A 27,127-nucleotide genomic window follows, 5' to 3' on the forward strand; every position below is an offset into this window, starting at 1 on the left:
AAAACCGATGCACCAACCTTCTTGGTAACTGATGTTTCACAAGTTCTAAGCCGGTGTCACCTCAGCTGGGGAGTCTGGGGGGCAGTATGCTATCTTGGTAAGGGTTACTGTAAACAGTGCTTTGCACAGCCCTTCAGCTCGGCCATCCAGACAGTAAAGGAACAAGAAAGCGTGAGTGGGTAGAGTCTCCGAGTGATCTGTAGTGGAAGACTTGAGTCCTTTCAGAGACAAAGTGTTAGGGGAGTTCCTAGAGACCGCTATGGTGCAAATGGTTCCTATTGGCCAAACACACTTAATGTGAATTCAGGTGGAGCTCCTGTATGCAAGTGTCAGGATGTGAAAAGCTGAAGCCTCTGCCCCCCTTCCGTCTTTGCCAAGGTGAATGTCAGCTACAAGAACTTGCACAGTAAGGGAGGGGACGTGAACCCAAATGTAAGAATCAGGGCGAAGATCTGTTCACTGCCCCTAAGCTGTTGGTGCCACCCCGCTCCACTGTCCAATGGGAACATGACTGAGAAACAGTCAGTTGCGTCTGGCCTCTACTTGAGAAACATCAAAACGAAAGCTAGGCATTCAAATTGAGATGTTTCCCCCCCATGTAAATGAGGTGTGCGGTGGGAGGCAGAAGAAAGGCTCACCTTTTCGTCCCCACCATGAGTCCTGTCTTACTGGGAAGGAGAAGATCCCTCTTAGAAACACTTCATGTTCAGGATTATATTCTTTGGGTTTATAGGAACAGGAAGTGCTGAAAATGTCAGACATCATCCAAAGAAAAGAAGTTGCAATGGCTTAAGAAGGGAACTTAAGGAAGTACTTCCGGCCTAGGAATGGACAGTATTCTCAAAATATCGGAATACAGAGTTTCCCATTCTTCACACAAGAGCCACGTGTAACGAAAACAGACAGTAAGCATAGGTGTAGGATAGCTGAAGAGCCTCTGACATCGTAATTCCTCCAGGCCATAACCATACAAATTTGATCATCAGGACAACAAATTTCTATATACAGGAAAAATAAAACCCCAAAACATGTAACTTCCAACCCTCCTCTGCTTTGTTTTTTGTTTTTCATTTTTTTTATACACACAAAATATGAAACTCATGGTTTCAACAGATCTGTCTCTTTCAAACACTGAATGAATCATTTCAACATTCATTTTTTCTTTTGTGCAATTTTTTAAAAAAATTATCTGTACTCCCCAAAGTGAGTGCCTCAAAAAAAAAAAAAAAATCTCCCTTTTTTCCCCCCCCCCCCGCCCGCTTTGGCTGCTCAAATTGGGTGTACTTACTTTAAAGAAAACAAAACAAAAAAACTTCCCACAAGGTATAGTGCTACAAGAAAAAAAAAAAAAAAAAAGCCTATCAGTAAGGTAACATTTGAAGCGAGGTCATCTATGTAAAAGAAATCTCAGCTCCAGAGTAGAGAATGTGCAAACTGTTTGGAGTTGCCTTAGGAACAAAAATACAACACTGTCCATGGAAAAGGGAGGAAACCAACCCAACACAACCGGTCATATGCATGTGCTTCATAAAAATGTAGATTCTCTATAATTATTACTCCATTTTTTTCCTTAAATTCTCTAGTTCAGAAATTCAAAAGGCCTTCACTCCATTTTTTAAATAACGAAGTCTAATTCTCTTGCCTTTCATTTCAACCATCAAAGACACTGGATTGGAGACTAGAGGCCCTGTGTTCCCCTGGAGTCAAAGGGGGCTAACTAGGAAGCTGGAGAATGCAGAGGGTTTCAGGAGAGAGCAGACTAGTTTGTTGAGCTGCTCGCTTGTTCAGGAAACAGTTGCCATGCCAACCAACTCAGCTCAAAAAGTCTGGCTTTCTATCCCAAGAGCTCTGCCTCCTCAACCATGTCTGAAATAGGTGTTAGTGTCTTCGAAAGCATTTACAAAATAGGTTTCCTTAGTAGTCACAGATGTTAAAGGGTATTGTCAATTGTTTCCTTAAAAAGAGAGAGAGAAAAGAAAAAAATGCAAAGCTACAACAAAAACAGATTTTGGCAACATTTCAGTAAAGATCAAACTGTGTGCAAAGAGTGGATTTTCTGATCGCCAGTGGCTGCCGCTCATCTTGAGCGTGCAGCCTTATATTGCAATCTGCGCACTAGCTAAGGAGCAATCCACACGATGCGGGGGAAATCCAAACATTCCTTGAAATTGTACAACCCTACTCCAGAGCAGTCCAAAGTGCTGTCGCTGAACACGTCCGTGTTCCACACACACACACCAGCCCCATCCCTGAGTAAGAAGTGTGAAAGGTTCCGCAGAGTTCCTTGCAGGGGAGAAAGAAAGGATGCTGCCACTTCCTGGTGGGGGGGGGAGGGGAGGGAAAGAGGGATCCAACAAGCTCACCCTAACAGAAAACATACAAGGTCAAGATTCAGAGTTAAGGACATTCTGTTGCCACCACCACAAAAACCAGGCCATCCAAAATGAGTCGGATGAATTGAGAAAAGCAAAATGTGACCAACACAGACGATTATCCTGCAAGTCCAAAGGGGGAAAAAAAGAATGCAATTGGGATTCCCACTTTTAAAAAGATTTGAGGTAAGTGGCATCCTTGGCCTTTCCCACGATCCCTATCCCCTCCCGCTGACCCCAAGGTGGCCCAGACAAACTGAAATAATTCTAAAGTTAAACATTCGAAGGAACAGTCATTTTATGTATTTAGAAATTCCTATAAAGAGGTTCTTGTTTGTTGATTTCTTATTAGTAATATTACTATGTTTTCTTTTTGCCCTGACTAATTTCTTGGTGATCATGTTCCATTGTAAACACAAAAGGCCTGCTGTTATTTGTTTTAAAAAATGGAAAGCAGGAAAGAGCAGAATGAAAGACGGCTGTTGATAAATATTGCAAAGGTACAGAGGGAGGCCCATGGCTGATCCTTGTACGCTGAGGGCACTGCCATTACCATGCTCCCTACGCAGAAAGATGAACACACTGCTCCGGGAGCCTGGGGGGCCACCAAGGTCTGCAAACCAGAGGTGGTTCCTGCCCCTCCGTGCTCTTCCTATGTGAAGAGAGCGCTGCCGCAAGGGAATGGTGACTGTGGTTGCTGGGTGGTCCCCTGCAAAGCCATTGGTAGGTGTGCTCAGCACACACACACATATGCCATAAGTTGCTTGTGCTCAAAGGCAGAGGTCAAAGTCTCAAGGACACAGGAGAGACTGAAAAGTGGGTGGACTTCGGCCCACATTGCTCCGGAGTGTGTCCTAGGAACCAGTCTGCCTCCTTGCTGCATTCCAGGTTCGCTACAGAGAGAAGGGCCTTTGCCAAGTACAGTGATGGGCCTTCCAGGCACTTCCCTCAGGTCTCCTTGGCTGGCTGTCGCTGTGTCCTGGTGACAGACACACAGGCCCTCTATCCCGGTATTCTTATCCACATTAAGGGGAAAGTGGTTTCTTCCCTTGAGCCTGTCTTTGGCCAGTGAGGGGAAGGAAGGTTGACCCACAGAACGAGGGAAGAGCCAAATGGTGATGAACTTTAACCAGAAAGCACGCTATTGGCACACAAAGTATTGCACATGCTAAGAGAGCGAGTGGATGATATGGGACAAAAGCTTCAGAAGAACCAATGGTTTTTTATAATTCCTATACCTGAAATAGAACCACAGAAGTGAATGATATTCCTATTGCTCTGAACCGTGTGTGTTTCCCTGCTTTAGTGTCAGTTTAGCGGGCACAGTCAGTTCTGTCCTCGAGGTCAGCCAGAAAGCAGTGTGTGTTTTCTGAGCCCACAGCAGCTGTCATGAGTATTACCGCACGGCACCTCTGAGGCAGCCCCTTATTCCTCTCACCGTCCAAGGTGAAAAAACAAACAAACAAACAAAAGAAAAACAGAAACCTATAAGTGCCAGTACCCTGAGCAGAATATGTGGAAGATTAAGCAAGGTCTCTGAACAGAAACGTTAAAAAAAAAAAAAAAATCACAGCACTAAACAAACGATGTGACTGTAAGAATGAGCCCACTCTGACCTGCTAGCGTGCTGAGAGGGTAATGAAGTTTAGGGAGAGGCCAGCTACTCGAAACCTACTCAGATATTTTTGGTACACCCCAGAAAATGGTCTGTTAAAAAAAAAAAATCATCAGTCCCAATGAGAGCCACTATGAATGCAGCCTGTATGGCCAGCATGGCGGTTGCTTAGGGAGGTCTCTCTTTCCTAATTTGAGAAGGCTTTTTTTTTTTTTTTTTTAGTGGTTAAAAGTCAAATAAGAACTTATTTAGGTTAGTTGCAGCCAGCCAAGTAAGAATGTTTAAAAACGTCTCCCTATTTATAAAACTTGGTTTAAAGCACTTTAAGACGTACTCAGAACCCACAAATGATATTTTTGATCTCTGGGAATGAAAACTTGTGACTTTATGAAATATCCTTTCTGGGTTTTTGTACCAAACATTAGATCTTTGTTTGATTTCAAATAGAAAAAAAAAGTCATTGTGAAAAATAATATTAACACTTATTTCTCCAGAAATGAAAATACTCGCTCACATATATAAAATGTCTCTATGGAAAACTCTCAATGAGTCTGAAGAAAACTCTCAGATCTGGCTTCTCATGATGGGTATGGCAGATAACAAAAATGAAGTCTCAAGGAACAGAACCTTCTAAGAAGGGCCTAGGGTGTAGGCAGGTTAGAAAGTAATTTTTGCTACATTTATTTATGCTTGTTCAACCCCCACCCCACCCCCAAAACCTTTCCCACAATGTTATTGGATAAAAACTGCAGGAATATCACACAAATTATAAACTCAAGATGTGCAAATCGCAAAGTTCTTCTTTAGGAGTTCACCCTAAAAACACTGGACAAAAACGAGTGTGTCTTTTCCTCCGTGTCTTTCCTCGGTTTCTCTGCCAACTCTGCATACGCCTTCTAACTTTCTCCAACATCAAAGTGACAAGTGCCTGCCGTGGCAGTACTGGGTGGTCATCTATCGTCACGTGCTAGTTTACAGCTCACATTCATCCCCTTAAGCCAGATGGGAGCCTTCGACTGCTGGCTTGTGAGCAGTCTTGCAGAGCTGAAATATAGTTACAGTGTTGGAAGAAAAAAAAAAATCGAAAGCAACTTAGGTTTGTCTTTTCTTCCCAAAGAGTTTGAAGTGAGATACAGTACTCATTGAAGGACAGACCAAGATGCTCGGTTAAGAAGTCTGCGCAGCATTTTTAACTGCTTAAGAGATAGTAACAGATGTATACCTTCCATATCTAACTCCTCATGTCGCACTGGGATTGAGGGAAAAAAAAAAAAAAAACAAAAAAAACAGCGGCACCCGAGTTGTCCATAGTTATGAACTAGAAACAGTACTAGACCCTAAAAGAAAGGATGCTGCCAGCTCAGCCCCGAGAGCTGCCCTGGCTCTCTCGGGAGGGGAGCTTGCGTTTCCCTCTTGGGAGCCCAAGGCAATGCAAACAACCTGATTGGTTTTTTTTTCCTAACACTGCGCAGAGACCAGTGTGGGTGCTCCCTCTGTCCCCCAGCCCCACTGCCACCCGCCTGACCAGGAGGGACCTGAGCAAGGACTTCCCTGCCCTCTGTGACACCTGGTGATGATGTCACCGGGCCTGGTAGAGCAGAAATGAAATCCTGCACGTGGCAGCTGTTCTTAAAAATAAAAATAAAAACTCAGTGCAGTCAGGCCCCATGGGGGAAATATACATATATATCTCTATATATCTATGATTAAAAGTTGCTTTTTATAGTAAAATATGTTGGAGAGAACCACGTTCTTCGAAACTAGCTTCCCATCTGCTGTCTGATGCCTCCCCTCAATGCCCGGAAGCTGGGCCTCCTGAGGATGACTTTGCTTGTGGGAAACCCAGGTCCCCCAGTCCCATGCTGAGAGTGAGCAAGCGAACGGAGAGGGGAGGCCGAGAAAAAGAGAGCCCCTCATTCACCACCATGGCACCATGGCACCCTTCACAGGAACGCACCCAGACACCCTTGCAGGTCGCTTCCCACTGACTTTGCTCTGGAAACCAGTGAGAACTGATGCCCCTCAGCTCTGTGCTGCTGGGGAAGGCAGGCGCTCATGAAGCCACATCCAGGGCCGCCCGGGATGCCCTGGAGCTCCAGGGCCGCGGTTCTGACCACCCTCTACCTGCCGTCTCAACAGACACGCGCAGACAATGCCAATGCACCAGTCTCCTGCGACACACCTGTTTGACTCTAATGACAAGGTTAGAACACAAACCTAAAGAGAATAACATGTAAATACTGTGTTATTTAGCCTACAGTACAGTAATCTGGATACAGACAGCAGAAGAGGCCCGGGCCTCGGCTGCCTGCACGGTCTCTACTTGCCCACGTTAGATCGGCCTTCGATGCAGATCTTAACCTCCTGAGGAATGAGCGAAGGCTTGGGAAGAGTCAAAGGAGGCTCATCCTCCGACTTCTCCAGTTTGCGGGTCTCCGGTGCCGACCACCTCCTCTTCCTTGTGGCTGCGGGCTTGCTCGGTTCTATTTTGGTGAGGAAGGGTGCTGCAGGCAATCCTAATTTTTCTGGAAACTTCAGTTCGCCGTTCTCAGAGAGCACCTGCGCGCCTCCCTGGTTGATCCCGTTTTCCTGCTCAGCGTATCTGTGTCTGCTGCCAGCCAGGCTGTCCGTCTTTGCGTGCTTCAGCAAGACGCTGGCAGGGTCCACGGGCTGGCCCTTTTTAACAGAGCCATTCTTCAGGTTCTTGAGGGTGAGCGAAATGCAGACGTCCCCGACGGAGAGTTTGGAACACGGCAGATCAAAGAGCTGGCTGGTTCGCTCAGGACAGCAGGATGACCAGCCCTGTCCAAACACAAAAAAAGGATACTCTACCAAAACTTCGACACTGACCTGTGGAAACAGAAGCGGGGGGGGGGGGGGGGGGGAGGAGAGAGAGGAAGGAAATATGAGAAAATGGTTTTTCCATGTGTACGCACGTGTGTGTGCACGGAGGCAAGAACTCATCCTCAACCACTTTTATTTTTCTACTGGCTAATTTATCTTCATTAAGTTTTTGAAAATTATGTTGGGGGGGATCCCTCCCATACATATATACAATGAAATATGACCACAGTACCCCCCCATGTCCCCCTTCTAACCTCCCGCACATTCCCCAACATGCCTCACTCCAAACCGCATGTCTTGTAAAAATATATAGCCCACTAAAACCATGCAGTGCTCCGTTTATGTGCAGAGGTGTGGGGCAGTCCACCGGAAACTTACCGCAGCAGCCATTGACCACCAACAGCATAAAGGTCAAAGTGTTGAGAATAAGAAGGGGCTGAGTTCTCAGCCCTGCAGAGGACATCTCTATTAACGCCCCCCCCCCCCCCGGAGGCGGAGCATGCATGGTGGAAGAGGGGGAGGAAAGGATGTAAAAGGCTGAGAAATGGCAGCTTCCTTCCGGTCATGATGGTGTGATCGCAGTCTGGTCTTTTCTTTTTTTCTCAGTGGCCTGTTGCTCATCAAGTAGATGAGGCGGATTGGCCTGCAAGCCTTGAGGATTCTATCTCTGCCTCTCCGGCTCTGGGATTACAAGTGCATGCCTCCGTCTCTGCCTTTTTCCCCCCCACGGGTCCTGGGATCAAACTCATGTCCTCATGTTTGCATAAAAAAGTCCTTTACCAACTGAGCCATCTCCCTGGGTTCCCATGAGTGTGAGTGTTTTCTTTAACACAGACACACATGGGCTGGATGGGAAGAAAACGTGAGAATTTGTTCACCAGCCTCTCACCGCTGCAGCAGTACTTTGAAACAAGGGTGCTAACTGTTGTACTCAGTGTATTCAGACCCTGGGCAGACTAATGAGACAAGTGTGTTTATCATTCAAAATATGCTAAATCTACTAAATACCGGCTTTGTAGAGGGCTCTGGTAAAAGCATCACCCACTGACCAGAAGCAATGTCAAAATGCCCACTTAGAGTTCGCTTGTGAGGCTTTGCAGGTAGGCCTCAGAAGCGCAGTTTACCATCATGCTAAATGCTGCTAAGACCAAGATGCTAGGAGAGCCTCATGAAGAAAAGTGTGTACCTGTTTGGCACTGGGTTCCTAGCCTCTAAAAGAGCATGGAACTAATGACATTTTAGTGTCCAAAAAATTTTTTTTTCCATGACAGGGTTTCTCTGTAGCCTTGGCTGTCCTGGACTTGCTTTGTAGACCAGGCTGGCCTTAAACTCACAGAGATCCTCCTGCCTCTGCCTCCCTGAGTGATGGGATTACAGGCGTGTCCAATGAATTTAAGGGATCATTGTCATCAATAAGGGCTGAAGTAAGCAGGGAGGCCTTTCCTGGGACCCTGAAGGATGGGTAATATTGGAGGATTTTTGAGAGTGGACACTATGAGGACAGAGAGTGGACACTATGAGGACAGATAGCTTCAGTGCATGGTCCAGCCACAAGATTGTTTTGTGTGCTGAGGTCTCATGCCCTAGCTTTAATCCTAGAACATAGACTTCTTGAATTCCTGGGTTTCCTTTCTTTATTGGATTTATAGGTCATGGAAGTATTTTTAGAAAGAAAAATCACAGTGCATGTCATTCAGAGGGAAGTTTCATTGCTCTGGGCGATTTTAATCATGTTAAGGCTGCTAAAATTTTTTCTGATCTCTCTGCAAGCGGCCAGCAGTTACTGTAGAGGCTGGTTAAACCCATTAACATGCTGGGAAGAAGTGTCGATTGAGTTTGATGAGCCTTAAATAGTATATCCATATCAACCCCCTGCCAAGACTCAGGGAACATCTCGGAAGAGGGCGGAAAGACCGTAAGATCTGGAAGATGAGGAGTGGCGTGAAATGCTGTCTTTGGGACATGACATGGCCATTGCATACCCAGATTCCCCGCAGCTGTGATCACCGGCGCAAGATCCGGTCAGGATAATTGGCAGTACTAGTTTGACTTAGCAAGTTACTAAACAAAGGACACAAAGTAGGCAGGGGTATGTGTTGGAGGCGCATGTGATCAATATGCATTGTTTACACACATGAAATTGCCAAGGAATAAATAAAAGATATTTCATTAAATTTTTTTCTGAGTGCCTACTGTTTTTCAAATGATCTGACTTCACAAAAGTACTTTTTAATGCTTGTACTAGCGAGACAAATAGTACCATTTTAACTTTCTGAATTTATAAGTAGTAAAATTATTTTCCTAATATTACAGCTATTAGCCAATGGAAGTAGGATTGAATCTAGGTTTTGGATCAAGACACTCTCCTCCACCCCCCATCACCAAACATTTCCTTTCTTCTTTACTCTCCAGATCTTTATCTACATGGAACGAACACTGACATTAAAATATGGTAAAGAGGTAACTTAACATTCCTGTTATACAAGCGTCAAATAAGTGAGTGTGCAGTGAGCATGTCCTAAGCGTGAGAGAGCATGAGTGAGGACTTGTAGGAGGTAGGGGTCCTCGTCTTCTTCTGGGAGACAGATATGTTCTCAGGGGCTTCCAGGGTACATACTGGCTAGCCGGTTATCTGACTATGCACCCATTCAGATGTCTCACCAGCAACACAACCTCAATATGAGGAAACAGACCTCCTGATGGAGCCTCCCTTATTACCTCCTCAACGTGAAAAACAGCATAAAGTTCCTGTAATGATGTAGTCAACAACTACTGTATCTAAACACTGTGCACATACATATAGTTATGCTGTTTGATTGCATATTTCAATCTTAGATTAGTGCTACGTCTATACACACACATATGGACATTTCACCAAAAGCAGGGCAGAAAGAAAACAAAACGTCTGTTGTTTAACTGTGTCTCTTCTTCCTTCCCGAGACTCCCTGTTTTCACAAATGTGAAGGGAGTCTGCTCTACCAAGCCCTCCTCCCTAACCCCAAGTTAACACCATCTCCTCCATGAAGCTTCTGCCTGGAGGTAGAAGCCATCAAGTTTCTCAAAACTGCTTTTTAGTGAACAAGTCCTGCTTTTGGTCAAATTACTTAGCCTGGAACTCATGATTGCCTGCGAAGTGAAATTACGAATTCCTTTTTTACCTGTAGGTTTGGTCTGCTCTTTTCCTCAGAGGAGGATTTGCAGAATTAGGCTCCCAACGGGAAGCAAACCAGAGAATTCCACAGTGATGATGAAAGGGCTGAAAGTGGGCTACTGATTTTAGTGTTTAAAAATCATTAATAAAAACCACCAAGCTCTTCGGTGTGAAAGAGTCCGTGAGCATTCTGTTGAAAGCATCTAATCACAGGACTTTGCCTTGGTGGAAGCATTTTGGGGCCCCTCAGAAAACCCTTATCTCTGCATTGGGACACATTCAAACACAAACCCTAAACCACGGGTCAGAACATGGCTCCCACAACTCTCCGAGGGGAAGGTCCCATCAGGAGGCCCATAGTTGGCCAAGATGGACACGGTCCAACAAACGACCACACAACTAATGTTGAAGCATTCTCCATTGGATGATTTACACAGTTTCTATCCCACATGCCATAACATTATGGGTTGGAGAGGGTTAGCTTGGTGATATAGTGCTTGCAGAGCATGCATGAGGCCCTGGATTCAACCTCTAGTAAAGACACACAGAGAGATGTGTGTAAGCACACACACACACACACACACACACACACACACACACACACACACAGAATCAGCTTTAGTAGCCCATGGCTGAAATTATAGCTATCGTGAAGCTGTAGAAAGAGGCTCACAGCTCACAGCCTAGGCAACACAGTGACACCTTACTAAAACAACAACAAAACAAGCCACCAAAAACAACAATAAAAGAAAAGGTCTCATATTTAGCATTGAAACAAAAAGAAGAGCAATCAAAGACTCAGAAACACGTGAAGGAAAACCCCAGACACGCGGTTAAGTGAAAGAAGCCAGTGTGACAAGTACATACTGCATGATCTCAACTGTCGACCACTCTGGAAAGGGGCAAAACTAGGGACAGGGAAGACTGGTGAATCTCAGTGCTCTGTGGTGTGACATTGGGATATGGGTAAACACAGAAGGCATAAGGGACTTTTAGAGTGGTCAAATTATTCTGGATGGTACTGTAATGCTGGCTATAGAGCCCACTACATTTATCAAACTCTCAGAAGGCATAACCCAGAGTAAATTCTAATTCAGACTGTGGGCTGCAGTCAATAACAGCCTACTGATATTGGCCCAGTTATAATAAGTTTAATATACAGTGCAAGGTTTTCTTTTTTTCAACAGTCTCTCTATGCAGCCTTGGGTGTACCAAAACTTGCTCTGTAGTCCAGGCTGGCCTTCAACTCAAGAGATTCACCTGTTTCGCCTCCTGAATGCTGAGATTAAAGGTCTGCACCACCAATGCCCTTCTAGAAATTAAAATAATTTTTAAAATTTATTTTTACAAATGTCTGTTTGTCTATCTAGTGAATGTATGCGGGGGGGGGGAGTGATTTGTGCAAAGGTCAAATGGCAACATGTGGGAGTTGGTTCTCTCCTTTTATCATGTGACAGGCTTGGTGGCAATTTCCCTTATATGGTGAACAATCTCATTGGCCTCCAGTACAAGATTTAACAATGTATGTGTGTGTAAACTTCTATGTGCACATAAAATTCAGAAAACAACCATTGGGTACTCCTCAGGCTCTGTTCACCATCTATCTGTCTGCCAGCTATCTGTCTGTCTATATATCTACCTTTTGAGACAGGGACTCTAACTGGTCTGGAGCTAGAGTTGGTTAGGCTAGTTAGCTAGTGAGCTTCAGGGATCTTCCTGTCTCTGCTTCTCCAGCACAGGGATCATAAGCGTGTTTCACTACTCCTGTTCTTCTGTGCTTGACTGAGCTATCTCCTAGCCTCTAAATAGAAAAATTTAAACAGTAAAGTCTATGTTTTATGCTCATGATCTCAGCACTCAGGAGTCTGAGGCAGGGGGACTGCCAAGAGCTCAGAATCAGCCTGAGTGACTCCTTAAGAGAACTAAACTCAAGCCATAATAACCATGGTCTAAGGCAACCTATCACCAAGAACAAGACCATCAAGGAGGGGACATTTATATCCCAGGTTGAAGAGCAACATATTTCTTCTGTTTGTTTTCCCTGAGATGGCTCTTGCTATGATGCCCAGGCCTCTCTCAAACTTCCAGGCTCAAGCAGTCCTCCCACCTGGGGAAGCTAGGGCTACAGTCCTGCGCTACCCCATTGGGTCAAAAGACACATTAAAAACAAGTGTGGTTTACACAGTTTCCTAGAGGGATCCTTTTGATTTCAGAACTGAGAGGAAGTGAGGTATTGTCTACAGCTGGGCCACAGACCTAGCACACGGCCTTCACTCAGGCCACTGACCACGTATGTTTTAAGGAATTTGTTTTTGTTTCTACCAGACTCAACTGTAGATATTGCTGAGTATGTTTCTACTGGTAGCTAAGAGACTGCTTATTCGGGCTTATCTGCTGCCTGCATGAGTGCCTGGACTATTTTTCGAACCCAGCTAATCCATTAGAACACTGCCACCAGTGACTCACAGTCCCCAGCCGTCAAACTGAGAAATAGCGGAGTGAAAGGAAAGCCATCAGTCCACACGCAGTGAGCACAGCATCGTAGCCTGCTGTGGGAGCGTGTGTATCTGCCCACACTGGGAGAAGAAAACAGCAGTGAATATTAAGGAGCCGCCAAGGAAGCTAGGGAAGCAGTCACCTCAGGAGGACCTGGGAAGTGACAGACAACCCCAATAACACGAAGCTCAGCACTGAGGAGAGTGACAGCCAGAGGAGAGTGTTGGGCCAGAGCACTTTTCAAATGGCACACATTTTTTTAAAGTATTTATTTATTTATTTATTTATTTATTTATTTATTTATTTATTTATTTATTTATGTATATGAGCGCTCTCTCTGCATGTACTCCTACAAGCCGGAAGAGGGAATCAGACCTCATTATAGATGGTCATGAGCCACCACGTGGTTTCTGGGAACGGAACTCAGGACCTCTGGAAGAACAGGACCTCTATTTGTACACGGGTGCCCTCGCTAATCGGAAGGGGTGGACCTCCAGGTCTTGCTCAAGTCCAGTTCCTACTGATGGCTGGATACGCATGCTCATGCGGGGTAGCATGTCCATTCACACTGCCTAGCAGGAGTGTGATTAATGGCTTTCCTCAGCAGGGGGACAGACAACAAAGAGAGGGTGGCTCTCTCTGTTCACTGGGAAAGCCATCTTTCTGCCTAGGGCTGAGGAGACTGCCTTTCTTTCTGTGCATTCCTTCCAGAGTGTATGATGCTGCATTTTCTCTTTAGGAGCAAACGTCTCCCTTCTCAGAGTCAAAGTCACCTATAGAACTGTCCCAGATGCTGGGGTTGGCAGATGTGGAGGATAAAGTCAGAATGTGGCTTTTTGTCTTTGTTTTGGTTTTTTGAGACAGTTTCTCTGTGTAGCCTTGGCTGTCCTAGAACCTGCTCTGTACATCAGGCTGGCCTAGAAGTTATAGAGATCTGCCTGCCTCTGCCTTCCTAGGGTTGGGATTAAAAGCATGTGCCACTGCCTCAGCCATAACCACCACCACCTCCACTGGGCAGACTGAGACTTTTTGTCTTGAGGTATCTCCTAATGCATTTTCTCAGCACATAATTTGCTCCCTATGCAGCTATCCCATAATACTCATTCCTTTTTCTTTTCCTTTTCTAAAAGACCATGCTTTACTCCGGCTCTCATAGCTGAGACATGCCAGTAGCTTATGGCCCAATACTTGGAGAACAATAAGTGGGCTGTATTTGGGAGTGAACCCAAAGGAAGCAATCTGCCGTCCTGTGGGAATCCCAGGCTGAACCAAGGCACAGTGGGAGCAGGAAATCTGTCCCTGCCTTTGTGGAATGTCTTACTTATCCACCTGGAGAGAAGACACAGTGGTAGGGAGCCGTGTTTACAGCTTTCTCCGAGGCACTGTTCTGCAAAGGGCATAACAGTGCAGCGTACATTGAAGCCACGGGGACAGTGGGCGATAAACATAGAAAGGCATTTTCCTACTGTACTATCACTGCCTTGTCACAAATGCCAGACAAGGACAACACGAGAGGCATCTTCCCACAAGAGAGATTAGGATTCAGCTCCTTAAAAATCCGTCTGGGTACATGGCTCAGTGGGTAAGGGCACTTGCTGTGAAAATAGGAGGACCTGAGTTTGAATCCCCAACACCCACTTATAAATCCAGGGCGGCTATGTGTGCTTGTAACTGCAGCATTTGAGGGCAGACATTTCTGGAGCTTGCTGGCCAGCCAGCCTAACCTTAACGTAAGTCCCCATCTGAAGGTAGTTCGGCAGGGAGGTAGGGAGGTAGATGCCCAGTATCCTTCCCTGGCCTCTTTGTGGGGAGTTTCGGCTTTTGCATCTACACATCTACACATATCACACACACACACACACACACACACACACACACACACACACACAATATCACCACCATAGATTCCTGCCTCAGTTCCTACTGTATCCATGTGCCAGTTAGATGGAAGTAGGTAGGAGCTCCCCTGAATATACTTTTAACTTTTGGTTACTTAAGCAAATAAAAACAACCAAGCAGAGGGAGAGGGCTATACTTGGAATGTAAAGCGGATAGATAGATAGATAGATAGATAGATAGATAGATAGATAGATAAAACAACCAAGTTTGTTCTGGAAGACAGAAAAGCAAAGGCTCAAAACAAAAACAAAATAAATAGCTGAGGAGGATGAAGGGGAGAAAGCTTTAATAGTTTAGCTCCTGCCTGGTGACACACAAGGATCTATGCTCTCTCTCTCTCTCTCTCTCTCTCTCACACACACACACACACCCCTCATAGGCAGACATGCAGACCACGGATAAACACAGACAGACACACACACAGATACACACACAATTGAAAAACCCCAAACAACAATGACAAACAAAACAAAATCCTACAATCTCAAAAGATTGTCTTTTTGTAGCATCCTTAGGTTAGCCTGTTTTAGAGAAGAGAGAGCAATGGCTGGGGGCAGGGGGGTGATGGGAAAAGTCCCTTGCCACACACAAATGCACAGCTGGTCTTCTACCTCTCCCCACCACCCTACAGTGCTCTCTGGGAAGGACCATGGAGGTTGTCTGAAGCTGGCCATCCTTTCAGATCTCTGACCATGCAGGGTTTATGTCCAGGGTCCCAAAGCTATTTCTGTCCCAGAGAAAACCATCTTTCTTCCACAAGTTCCATAACTGGTTTTTGTTTTGGAACTCCAACAATTTGCTTATTTCTCCAGTTCCCTGTGTGTGCCGGTGTGAGCTGTATCTAACTAGTTGCAGAGGCCTGGGCATCTTCTCAAGCTAGGGAGAAAGTTCCTCCAGGATACCGGAGATGGAGGGCAGCCCTTGCAAGCTCAGTCACGCCTGTTGTCATTCTCTCTCCCTTACCAGGCCCCTTTGCTCGCTCTCTCTCTCCTCTTCTGGCTCTAGGATTCCAAATCTGCCACTTGTGCAGGCACTGCTTGTGGTGCACGCATTTCAGCTGTGATGACGTCAGCTGATCTCTGACAGGCTTCCTTTTATTTCTGTGGCCCCAAACCCGAGCAGTCTCTTTAGCCACAGGCCTCTCCGTGTGACTTTGCAATAGCACTTCCCGTCACAGGAGAAAAACATTAGTTCTCTCTGTTCATCATGCTGCTGAAAGCCCGGCTGTCAGGCTACAGAGGAAGTGAGGAAGTGGGGTCTGACCTCACAGGGAAGCCAATCTCTTCATGGTTTGCACATTTATTTTGTGACATTCTGAGTAGGGGCAAACACACAGAGATTGCTGCCCATGCAGGCTGAAGAGAACTGTGGGGTTTTCTTACCTCTTGGGCTTGTTGGTCTGCTTAGGCCTGGATGTGCAAATCCCTAGGCTACAGTGGCTGAATTTATTCCCAAACTGAAAGCTGCTGCTCAGAGAAAATATAATTTAAAAACTGGGCTGGGGAGGTAGCTCAGTGGTAGAGTGCTTGCCTAGCCTGCGTGAGGCCCTGGGTTCGATTCCCAACACTGAATAAACCGGGCATGGCAGCACACGCCTGTAATCCCGTAATTCTGGAGATGGAGGCAGGAGGATCAGAGGATCAGAGCATCTTCAGCTACTGTGAGGTCAAGGACATACTGGGTAGCTGTGTTTTCCTAATTTGTGAGTTCTGGCCCGTAGTCTAGATCTCACGGTATTAAACGGCCCTTCCACTCCCTCCTCATATAACCCCAAACCTAGAACAAGAACTTCACCTCCTGACACCTCTTCAGGAGCTACCATACCATCTGTGAAAGGGAGCTCTTCTTCATCACGGAAGGGTCTCAGTCTCTCTCTCTCACTGGGTGACAATGAAAACCCTACCTGCCTGAAGCAATCACCTTGCCAGGAAATGACAGAAGAAGGGTGTGGGGTCTCCCTACCTAGATAACCCTGGCGGGGGTTACCTGAGCCCGGTGTTCTCCAACAGCAAACTGTATCACGGCCACACCGGGGCTGTGGCTCTCCTCGATCCTCTCCACCGTGCTGGAGTCGATCTTGAGGTCGCTGCTAATCTCTGCACTCTGGATGAAATCCTCCGTCTTCAGGTCCTCCACCTTCTTCAGCTCCCCGTTGGCCAGCTGGATGATGGAGCCTTTCATGAAATATGGCGGCAGCGTGGGTGGCGCCGCCGCAGGGGACGCCACTGACTGCACCACCGGCAGGTGGATCTGGGCCTGCACCATGGCTGGGTAGGCGGCCTGGGTAACCAGGGCCTCGGGGTTGAAGTTCTCGCTCTTGGGCAGGGCGGTGGTGACAAACGTGTGAGGCACTGCAGCGAACTGGGGTGATGATGTGACGATGGCTGAGGCTGCCCCAGGGGTGTCCATGTCAGGGCTGCCCACGGGGATGAGCAGAGGCTGGGTGCCTGGGATCACCAGGTGCTGGGGCAGACTGCCAGCATAGGTGATTGCTTGCTGCTGGCCACTCAGGTAGCCGATGACGGGAGGCTGAGTCCCAGCATAGAAGGCTGTGGCTGGTAGGCCCACCGGGAGGGGCTCTGATGCACTGTGTGTGGTCTGAATGACCGTGTGGGGGGACAGCGCGTAGGACCTGTGGCCCGGCTTCCCTAGGTGCAGGCCGCTCTTGTCATTGAGGGTTGATGGGGAGGCCTCTCGGTGGGTGCCCTGCTGTGCCTCCAGGTCGGCCGAGGGGGTGCTGCTGTTCGGCAGGACCATCACAGATCCACGGACCCCGGGGGTGTCACGGCTGCTGTAGTCTGCTGGGCTTGGGTGGACCACCACATGCCTGGACTCATAAGGATGAGGCACTGACTTGCTGCTTGCCTTCCCCAGGCTCAGCTCCACAGAGGGCGGTGCCCCATACCTCCGGCTCTTCTCCATCTCCCCGTTCAGGACCTCCTTGGCCTGCATAGCCTGCTGTAAGCGGCTGCTTTCTGCTTTTTTGGTGGACTCTCGAGGAACGAAGTGGCCTCCAGCGTCGCTGTACTGCACGACCACCTGGGATGAGGGCCCCAGGGTGAGCGTGTGCGGGATCATCGTCTGATGGGGATGGAGGTGGACCGGGATGGGTGGAGGAGATGCTGCCCGCCCGGAGCTCTGTGGAGAGCTGGAAATGTGAATGTACTGGCTCTGCTGGGTGGGTGGAGGGGAGCCCGGGGTGACGAGGCCCGCAGCCCTGCTGAGGTGCTGCTGCACTGGGGGCTCAACCTTATGTCCTGGTGCCTGGTTCAGACTGCCCATGTTGGCCAGCAGGGTGGAATAGGCCTCCAGTTGGGAGCGCTGTGATGGAGTGGTGGCCCCTGCAGCTGAGGCCACCGCGCTGGTGACCGGGTTGCCTGATGGGGAGATCAGCTGGGAAGGGATAAAGCCAGCGTAGGGTCCACTGTACTGGGAGGACCCGATGAACTGGAAGGTGTGTGAAAGGTGGGCATACGGCACGGGAGACACCGGCGTCCCTGACTGAGGAGGAGGGTACGCCGTGGGCAGCGTGGTGGCTGCGGGGACCGACCTGGGGGCGCTGGGCGGAGAGTAGTCCAGCCCTGTGGACAATGCTTTATGTAAACCCATTCCTTGTAAACCCAGCTCCCCGGAAGTCCCTGCTGGCCCATGCCGCCCGCCCCCGTGGCCCCGGCTGCCAGGAGTGCTGGGGAGCCATGCCACACCCTCCACGCAGTGGTTGTCGCTGGGCAGAGCAGTGGCCTTCTCCTCAGAGGGCCGGCTGGTGGCGGGGATCTCACGTTTCTTGGGAGGCAGGCATTCATTGCTCCGCTCTTGGTTGGATTTCATTTTTCGCCGTCCCCCCTCCACGGTGGCTGTTTCACTGTCTGGCTGGCTCTGATTTTAGTCTGATAAACAGAGAGTCACATTGGATTTCTGTAGGGGATCCAGGCCCTTCATGAGGAATCATCTCCCCGTGGGTTCGCTAGGCCAGCAGTAGCAGCTCCGGATTCTGAGAAGGGGGAGAGAGCAGGAGAAGAAAAACAAAACATCAGCACAGGGGGAGAAACCCCACCAAGCCAAAACAACCAACAGACCCACCAACCAACAAAAACATCACTACCAACAAGATCAAGAGGAGGCCCTGGATTCAGGTGGAATCCCTAAAGCAGATTATGGTCTGTGTTAAAATAGATAAAATGCTACCTGGGCTAATGAGCCGGTAAGAATAAAGAGAGTAAGCTTAAGGGTATACTTTTCTTAAACATTTGCTTACTGGCTTAAGGTCGATTTATTTGTATGTGAGTGCCTGTGAGAGTTTATGCACGCCATGTATGTGGCAGCTCCCAAAGAGACCAGAAAAGGGCACTGGATCTCCTGGCACTGTGGTTATAGGCAGTTGTGAACCATATTGTGGGTGCTGGGACCTGAACCTTGGTCCCTTACAAGGGCAGTTGTACAGCTGTTTTGACCACCATCCGTCGCTCCATCCCAGATGTACTTTCTCAATAAAAGAGGTAGGCAACTCAAACATTTCCCTACACCCTCTGTCCTTCTCCTCCCCTTTCTTTTCTTCTTGGAGGGTAGATGCTCAGTTTTTCTTTTTCTTTTTCATAAGGGTCTCTTTGTTGCTCAGACTGGCTTCAGATTGGCTGTGTAACAAAGGCTGGCTTTGATTTCACGATCCTCCTGCCTCAGCCTCTCAAGGTCTGAGGCCACAGGTGTGTGGGACTCTGCCTTTTTTTTTTTTTTTTTTGTGGGGGGAGGGGGGGAGATGATTCCTTTTTTTATTTTTTTTTTTTTTTTTTTATAAGTGTTGGCCTCTCCTTGTCTGCGGCCTTTGGTGTGTGGGTGTCTTTTTTTTTTTTTTTTTTTTTTGTGGGGGAAGGAGGGTAGATGATTCATTTTGTAATTTTTTTTTTTTTTTCATAGAAAGGTTGGTGCCACTCCTTGCCACATCTTTATCTGGGCAACCTTAGCTTAGTCAAATGAGATCCCAAGAGCTGGGCTTTGGGAAGGAGCAGCTTTGGAAAAGAGATGCCCAATTATTCTTCAGGCTGTTTCTTCATCTTCAGATGCCAGAAGCAATGCTATTAAGATTTCACCTGGCGTCAGGGCTCTATGTAATCTATGGTGGTGCCCCTTTTCCTAAGCGTGCCTTCCACACAGACACCAATGTGCCATAATTAAGCAACAACAGCCCAAAGTAAGTCTTCTCACTATAAGTCTCAAGAGAATTCCAAGCACAGTCATTTACGGGGAAACACTAAGACATCTGTAAGATAATTACAAAAACTATTCCAGTTAAAACAAAAGCAAAAACAAAAACACACAATATGTAAGATTAAGCCTGACATGGTGGCTCATGCTTGTAATCCCAGTGCTTGAGGAGAATGACCTCAAAGTTTAGGCTTTCCTGGGCTACAGTATAAAATGCTGTCTCCTAAAAATAACAGATAAATAAATACATGAATATGTAAATGAAATAAAGCCAAGACTACGGAAGCTTCCTTAATAAAAGTCAGGCACTTGCTTCATCCATGTCTCTTCCCTTCCAGGTTTAGTCTATGAATATTCTCTCCCTACCATCTCCTCCTCTTCTCCCTGGCAAGGGGCCTGCTAGCTGTAAGCAGGAGATGAAATATTTGCCAGACAAATCATAGCCACGTGTGGAAACCCAGCCATCTAGTGATGCAAGGAACTCTTCTGGAGTCATCTCTGGCCCAGTCTCACAGACACTGAAGTCTGAGTCACCACCATTGTGTGAACACTGTCCATCTGGCATGAGGGGGACTCTCAAGAAGACCAACTCGAAGCATGCTGGCAGCAGGAGCTGTGAGCGCTGCCCACAGGGAGACGCTGCAGAGGGAAGCAACATCAAAGGCTCTGATTCTGCGGTTGGGACCTGAATGTATTTCATCCTCAGAGTCTTCTTCCTGTGATCTGACTTTAGAACAGACCTCCCCAAACTGAGTGTGGTCACGAATGTCTGTAATCTCAGCCCTTGGAAGGCTGGGACAGGAAGATTGGGACATTGTAGACCATCGTGGGCTATAGTAAGTTCCAGACCAGCTTGTGCTACAAAGAAAGGCCCTGTCTAAAAGGAGATTGTTGTCGTGAAACAAGCAAGCAGGCAAACAAACAAAAAAATCAACCCACAGCAAAAACTCTAAGCCCCTCCCATGTTAAAAACCAAACTGATACTGTAAGGGCTGTCTTCAGCAATTCAGGCTGTGTCCATGCTGAAGCAACAGCAAGATCTATAATGCTGAAGAAATTAAAAATAACGTATACTTGAAGATGCAGAAAAGCCCCAAGTGTATAAGGAATTGTGTTTCAAATAACTTCATTCTGTAGGACTCTCTCCTCTTAAGAGTGCAGAGCGTCATTTATACCCAGTGCTTAGAAATCCATTGCGAGGACAGACTAAAATCAAATCCCCAAAGTATCAAAAGTGTTGTTTCCTTTTGCTGTCTGAAAAAGTATAGGTGTCAAACTTTTATCTTTAGACTCCGAGAATCACCCTTAAGAAGGATTGCTAAGTTCTAACTTAAAAAAGAGGTTTGTTTATTGTGTGTGTGTGTGTGTGTGTGTGTGTGTGTGTGTGTGTAAAAGTTTAGCTTTCATTTATGTCTATTATCCACAGAGGTCATAAGAGGAAATCAGAAACTGGAGTTATAGGAGGACGTGACCACACAGGTGCCGTGACTTGAACCTGTGTCCTCGGTGAAGAGCAACCAGCACTCTTGGCCGCTGAGCTATCTTTCCAGCCCAGCACCTAGTTTCTTATACCAGCTGGCAAGGAACTGAATCACTGCCAAGGTCTACTCAGAGAACAGTTCCATGCGGCCCCTGCTGGTGGCACAGGTGCACTGCCCCATAAAACGCCGCAGGATTTCATCAGGGATGTTCATGCAAGAGTGATATGTCAGACTTGGAAATGAGAGCATTTGCATATAGTAGTAGTTCCAGCCAGTGAGGGAATAGGTTAATTAGCTCAAGGCAGCTCGAGGGAAGAAAACGCAGGGGGCATGAAAGTCCTTTCAAAGCCAAGTAAAATGTCAAACTCATTCAGGAAGAGCCATTAGCAACAGGCAAACAGAAAACTGCCTGAGCATATGACTGTAGTATGCAAACCCAGCAAGCTCCTATGGAGGCTGAAATGCTTCTCAGAGGCACAGGACTTTATTTATACTACCTGTTTGATAGATTCTGGCTGGCCCTTCAGCCCTGAACACTATCTAGGCTGAGCTTCTGCTAATGAACTAACAAGATATAACAACTCTCTATATTTATTTTTAGTACCAAGGATCAAACCCAGCATCTTGTAAATGCTGGGCAAGTATTATATCACTCAGCTCTAACTACTGGCATCATATATCAATATCAATGCTGACCAAAAAAAAAAAAATTCAAATTTATTCTGAAAAAGTATCAAAGGTGAGCAGTAGCACCTTTGCTAGAGAGTGGCTTTGATGAAACAAGGATGGAACAAAACATGAAGAGGCAGGAGTGTCTCAGGCTGAGCTGACACAAATCTCCAACCACCATCCTAATTGTCCATACTTTAAAAATGTATAATTAATACATTATCATCATTATTGGGCACATGTGCCACAACATGCATGTGGCACTCCCACAACAACAGTGTGGAGCTGCTTCTCTTGTTCCATCGTGTGGGTCTTGGAGAACTGAACTCAGGTTGTCAGGCTGGGTGGCAATGCCTTTTCCCACGGAGCCCTCTTTCTGCCTAGAATAATAGTTTGTAACAGGAGAGGGGTCTTGCTATGTTGTCTGGGCTCCAGAGATCTTCCTGACCAAGGCTCCCAAGTCGCTACCTCTCTTGACATTCTCTTAAATGTGGGAGTGTTTATTATGCATCGTGGAAGACAGGACCAGTTGGAGGTGATGACTCCTTTCTCTGTCCTACTAACTATTGCTGCTCTCTGCATCTTTCACAAAGCAGTACTGGATCCTGCTGGACTTTCACTAAACCACTAGGGGGCACCATGCCATGCCACTGATGATCCTTTAAGTAAGTTTATAATTTTGCACTAGCCACATCCATAGTTACAGGCGGCACCTGTGGTCTGCAGGCTGGACATGCCTTTAGGCTATTATTATTCATTCCATACAGGACTCAGTCATCATGTCCGTGCTCAAGTTTGGTTCCATCTTTTTCTCCTGTCCTGAAGTGGCAGAATAGTAAGATCGTTCTGTGCCGGAGATGTGAGCATAGACGGCCACTGATCTGTAAACAGCAACTGGCGGCTCACAATAGGGGGCACTTCTAGAATTAGACATGCATGATCTTTAAAAATGCACTTCAAGTAAGGAATAAGTGGAGATGCTGTTTCTTCCCAATCCTGACATTCTCAGTGTGAGTGAGCTGGGTGCCCCTGGCTTGCAGAAATAAGAGGAAGAAATGTAGATGGCTCATCCTGGTTAGGGCAGGTTCAGCAACCCAAAACTGCAAACCCGAAACACAAAATGCACCACAAATCCTCAAGTCTGTGGGCAGCCATGCAGCACAGGTGGGAAATTTCACACTTAGCCTCACACAGCAGATCGCAGTCACAAGGTAGGTTCACTAAAAAGATTATATAAAACGAAGGTGTTGCTCCCCGATCAGAAAAGCTCAAATACGAGTTTTGGGCCTGTTCTTAAGACCTCATTTTATTTGCACAAATATTTAAAACTGAGATCTCACTGAATGAGGGACGGTTCTTCTCACGGTTGACTGACCAGGCTTGCCCGGAAGGAAGCTGTTCACATATTCGCTTACCAAATATCTTCTTCCCTTTTAGTGTATGCTGTGAGCCTTCACTGCCTATTGTCAGCACAGGGCCCAGTTCTGCTCTATTCAACACCTTATTAGTGTTTGGGTTATCATCTTTAGAGGTAGCAGGAGGCTGCAAGGGATCTTTAGAATGTTGTGATTAGGATGCAAATCTATCCTCAGAGGCTGGAAGCGATGGCATAGAACCAAGAAAATTAAGATTAATGAGAATAAAAATAAATGCCTGGCCTTGGTTTTTAATAGCTCAGTTAGCTTAGTTAGCTTAGTTGGAGAGCTTTGGCTTAAGAATGGTTTAAATGAAGGAGTCTAGAATATTTTTACTTTTTGAGACAGGCTTTCAGTTAGCCAAGGTTAGCCCTCAGATACTCAACACAGCTGAGGATGACTTTGAATTTCTGGTTCTCCTGCCTCTGCCTTCTGAGGGTTGGGATCACAGATGTGTGCCACCATACCATGTTTGGTAATCACGAGCCCAGTGGCCATGTTTGGCACACTCGCATGCCAGAAGTGTGTGATGGCAAAGAGTGGTTCCCCACCCCGCTGTGTGTTAAAAGGGGGAAAAATGCACAGAAGTAAGTGGGGTGAGAATTTTCAAGTAAACCTTTCACTATATGAAAACTAATCAAGGACTTTAGATTTCTGTGGCACTAAGTATCATGTGTTGGGGTGACTCAGGCTGTCTTTAACAGGCAAGCAACAGGGGTGTTGGGTGTCCCCAACCCAGTTCCCAAGCTCAGTGTGACTCAGGCCTCTGCACCGCCTGTCCTGGGGGGGGAGGCACTAAGAATTGTGAGCACCAACATGCCTTCAAGGGAAGCTCTCTGTGTGTCAGAAAAGGCAGACTTGTGCCTGGTGTGCCGGCACACACTTATAAACCCAGCTCTGTGGAAATGGAGGTGGCAGAACAACAGCAAAACCCTAAAATAACAAAAACAGCTGAGGAGGATGAGAAAGGCCTTAGTTTCAGTTTGCATCCTGCACAGACTCCCCTCAGCTGGAGGCAGCCACACAGCACAGTGGCCTTGCCTTTGAGGGAGGCGCTGTCTTACAGAGCAGCAGTCTGAGGGGGTGTAGTGAGGGTGGGGTCATCACAGTAAAGTAAGAGAAAGGCCTCACTGTTTAGCAACATGAACATCTTGGGGGCTGGGGAGTGGTGCATATTTGAAACCTTTTTTTGGGTAATGAATACGGCTAAACTCAATACTTAACATGATTAAAACATTTAAAGCCTGTCAGAATAACACAAATCCCATTTGGGTGCATATCGGCTAAGGGAAACTGTATTCAGGGCGGAGTGGTCCTTTTGGTTAAAAGCCTGTAGGATAGCCACAGTGAGGGGTTCCTCAAGTGTTCTGTCTGCTCTGCCTTCCCCCCCCTTTTGTGATTATAACATAATGACAACATTTCTCTCTTCCCTTTCCTCCCTTTGAAACCCTCTCAAATGCTCCTCTTTGCTCTCGTTCAAACGCATGGCCTCTTTTCTTCACTAACAGTTCTTGTATGCATGTAATCTGTATGTCTAGTACATATATATCCCTAACTATAAGCTGCCCAGGCTGTTACTTGTTTTGATTCAAGGCTGCCCATTTGGTATTAGATAACAAGTCAGTGTGCTGGCTGCCTTGCCTTTAGGTCCTTGATTGGCAGGTAGTTAGGTCTTGTCCCACTTGTCCTTCTGTGGGGCATACTATGTGCTGTAGGGTGTCAGAATGATGGAGGGCAGCCTTTACTAAGTCTTGGGTGAAGTTGTCCTTAGGCTCCTGGCTTTTTCCAATGCCATTTTGACCCATGTGGTGACAGAGGGCACTGGGAACATCTCAACGGCTTCCCTGTGGTATGGGTCCACCACACAGGTTCTTGGCTCTCAAGAGCCCAGGAGCATGAGTCTAGACCAGGATGGAGAGGGCAAGGCTGACATCTGCCCTAAGATATCCTTAGAAGCTGCTCACAGTGAGAAGGCGGCCGTACTTCAGTGTGGCTGGTGTCCTGTGGCTGCCTGCCCACCCTGGAATTCCTGGAAAGGCTCAAGGCAGGAAAATGACCATCTGGATCCAAAGAGATCCCAAGAGAATTGTCCAGCAGAGGTTGAGTCAGAGGTTTTGAGAAAAGCTGGAAATGCCTTTCTGTCAGGACCTTTCCTGGTTTCAGTCCAGAAGCAAAAACCCTTCAGCTCTCCAGCATCCTTCCTGACAGAACAGCTTCCTAAGGCGCCTGGGTGGCTGGTGATCTCCGCTTGGGCAGGATGGCAAGAGAGAGTCACAGGGACCTTTAGGGCTCTCGCTCTGGTCTAGAGGAGAGAGGAAGGTGGGCTTCCATGTGGCCACAGCCCCGAGACTGCTGGGGCAAGGTGACAACTGATCAGGGCAGCATTGTCAGGATGGGGAGGAAGTGACCCTGGCCTGTTCAGCTCTTGACAATGTCCTGTTCCCTGCAACACAGCTTCCTGGAGAGCTCATGAAGCATTTCTTCATAGAATATCAATAAAAATGTTAATGCTATTATTATTAATAATGATAGGAAGATAATACTGATGTTCTCTCTCTCTCTCTCTCTCTCTCTCTCTCTCTCTCACACACACACACACACACACTCCTTTTATTGTGTGTGTGACTGATTCTCCTGTAGTTCAGGCCGACCTGGTTCTCCTTATTTCCACAAGTGCTGAGATTGCCTCTGTGTCCCATCAAGGTTTGGCTGCTACTGGTAAGGAGTTGCTCAAGAATAGGCTATTATGTAATGACAAGGACATGGCAAATTATGGTGTAAGGTCAAGGAAAGGGCAGGCTGCAATCCTGTGTTTACTCCTACTTGCCTACATAACCTTTTTTTTTTTAAAATTTCTTTTCCTCCTAATAGTTTTTATTTTACTTGAAAGTATACATATGTCCTGTTTAAGGAGATAATTATTTAACTTTAATAATTTAAATTATTTAATATATAATTTTGTAAGTACTATCTCTTTTGATAAAATGAGGAGAAATTAATTTGCTAAAAGCCTGTCATAATGTATATGCTCGATCACTAATAACCATCACGAACAGCATTCCACAGACATCTCCTCACTGTCTCCCAGCAAGGACCCATAGTCAGCTGCTGCTCATGTCTCCTGGTCCTATGATGAAATAAACCTACCCCTTTCAAACTGCCCATCCTCTCAAAATCTGGGTCTTTATTTTTCTCACATCTGCATGGCTGCTTGAAAGTTTATTGCTGTTCTTTGCCTAAGAGACAGGACTGTATCTATAATCATTCCCAACACAGGACTCCAGTCATATACAAACAAACAAACAACACAAAAAGGAGAGTGATTCCATACAGAGAGAATGCTCAGAAGAGATGGATAATGAACTCAAGCGAGGTGTTTCTCAGCAAGGGTTAAGCTCAGTGTTCCTGGTTCTGCCCCGACTGCTCTTCAGTGCTTTTTGGATGAGTAATTCCCAAAGGCACTGTGTGGAGATGGAGGATCTTCTTGCCCTGCCCCACAGGAAAGGCTGCCAGCAGACTCTCTCACACACACTCTTGCAGCTTCCCTGCACACCAGGAAGCCAAGTGCTGACACAGCTACACCCTGCATCCTACACTAAGGGCCACCAGGGGGCTGCACTTCCCGGAGTTAGGATGGACCAAGCATTGTAATAGGGGAGGATGGGGAAATCTCCATCAAGTCAGAAGAATGTCTTTTAGGAACTAAAGCACTCTGGGAAAGATTTAAAAGATATATATAAATATATATGTAGATATAAAATATGTAGCATATATATATTAAAAATTATATAGAAAGTATATATAATATATACTATATATTAAAATATATAAAGTATAAAAATTATATATAGCATAATATATTTTATATACTATATAGATAGCATCATATGTATATATATGTATATATGTATATATATATATATATATATATATATATATATATATATATATATATGTTTTGTTGCTCTTGATGTGAAACTTCTAGG

At 46.4% G+C, this 27,127-nt stretch overlaps 1 protein-coding gene across 1 annotated transcript in view; it reads right to left on the reverse strand.

The window, feature by feature from the left end:
• Positions 1 to 1,269: 1,269 nt before the first annotated feature.
• The window catches only part of Atxn1 (ataxin 1), a 41,964-nt gene continuing 16,106 nt past the window's right edge, over positions 1,270 to 27,127 (reverse strand). Inside the window, exons 2-3 of the mRNA XM_055619296.1 lie at positions 16,364 to 18,368; positions 1,270 to 6,837 (exon numbers count right to left, since the gene is read on the reverse strand). Of these exons, the coding sequence (XP_055475271.1) occupies positions 6,307 to 6,837; positions 16,364 to 18,205 (2,373 nt within the window). The 5' untranslated portion in view covers positions 18,206 to 18,368 and the 3' untranslated portion in view covers positions 1,270 to 6,306. The remainder of the gene's footprint in view (positions 6,838 to 16,363; positions 18,369 to 27,127) is intronic.

Source organism: Psammomys obesus, unplaced genomic scaffold, assembly GCF_907164565.1.
Source record: "Psammomys obesus unplaced genomic scaffold, mPsaObe1.curated_primary_1811, whole genome shotgun sequence".
In the NCBI taxonomy this organism is placed as follows: domain Eukaryota; kingdom Metazoa; phylum Chordata; class Mammalia; order Rodentia; family Muridae; genus Psammomys; species Psammomys obesus.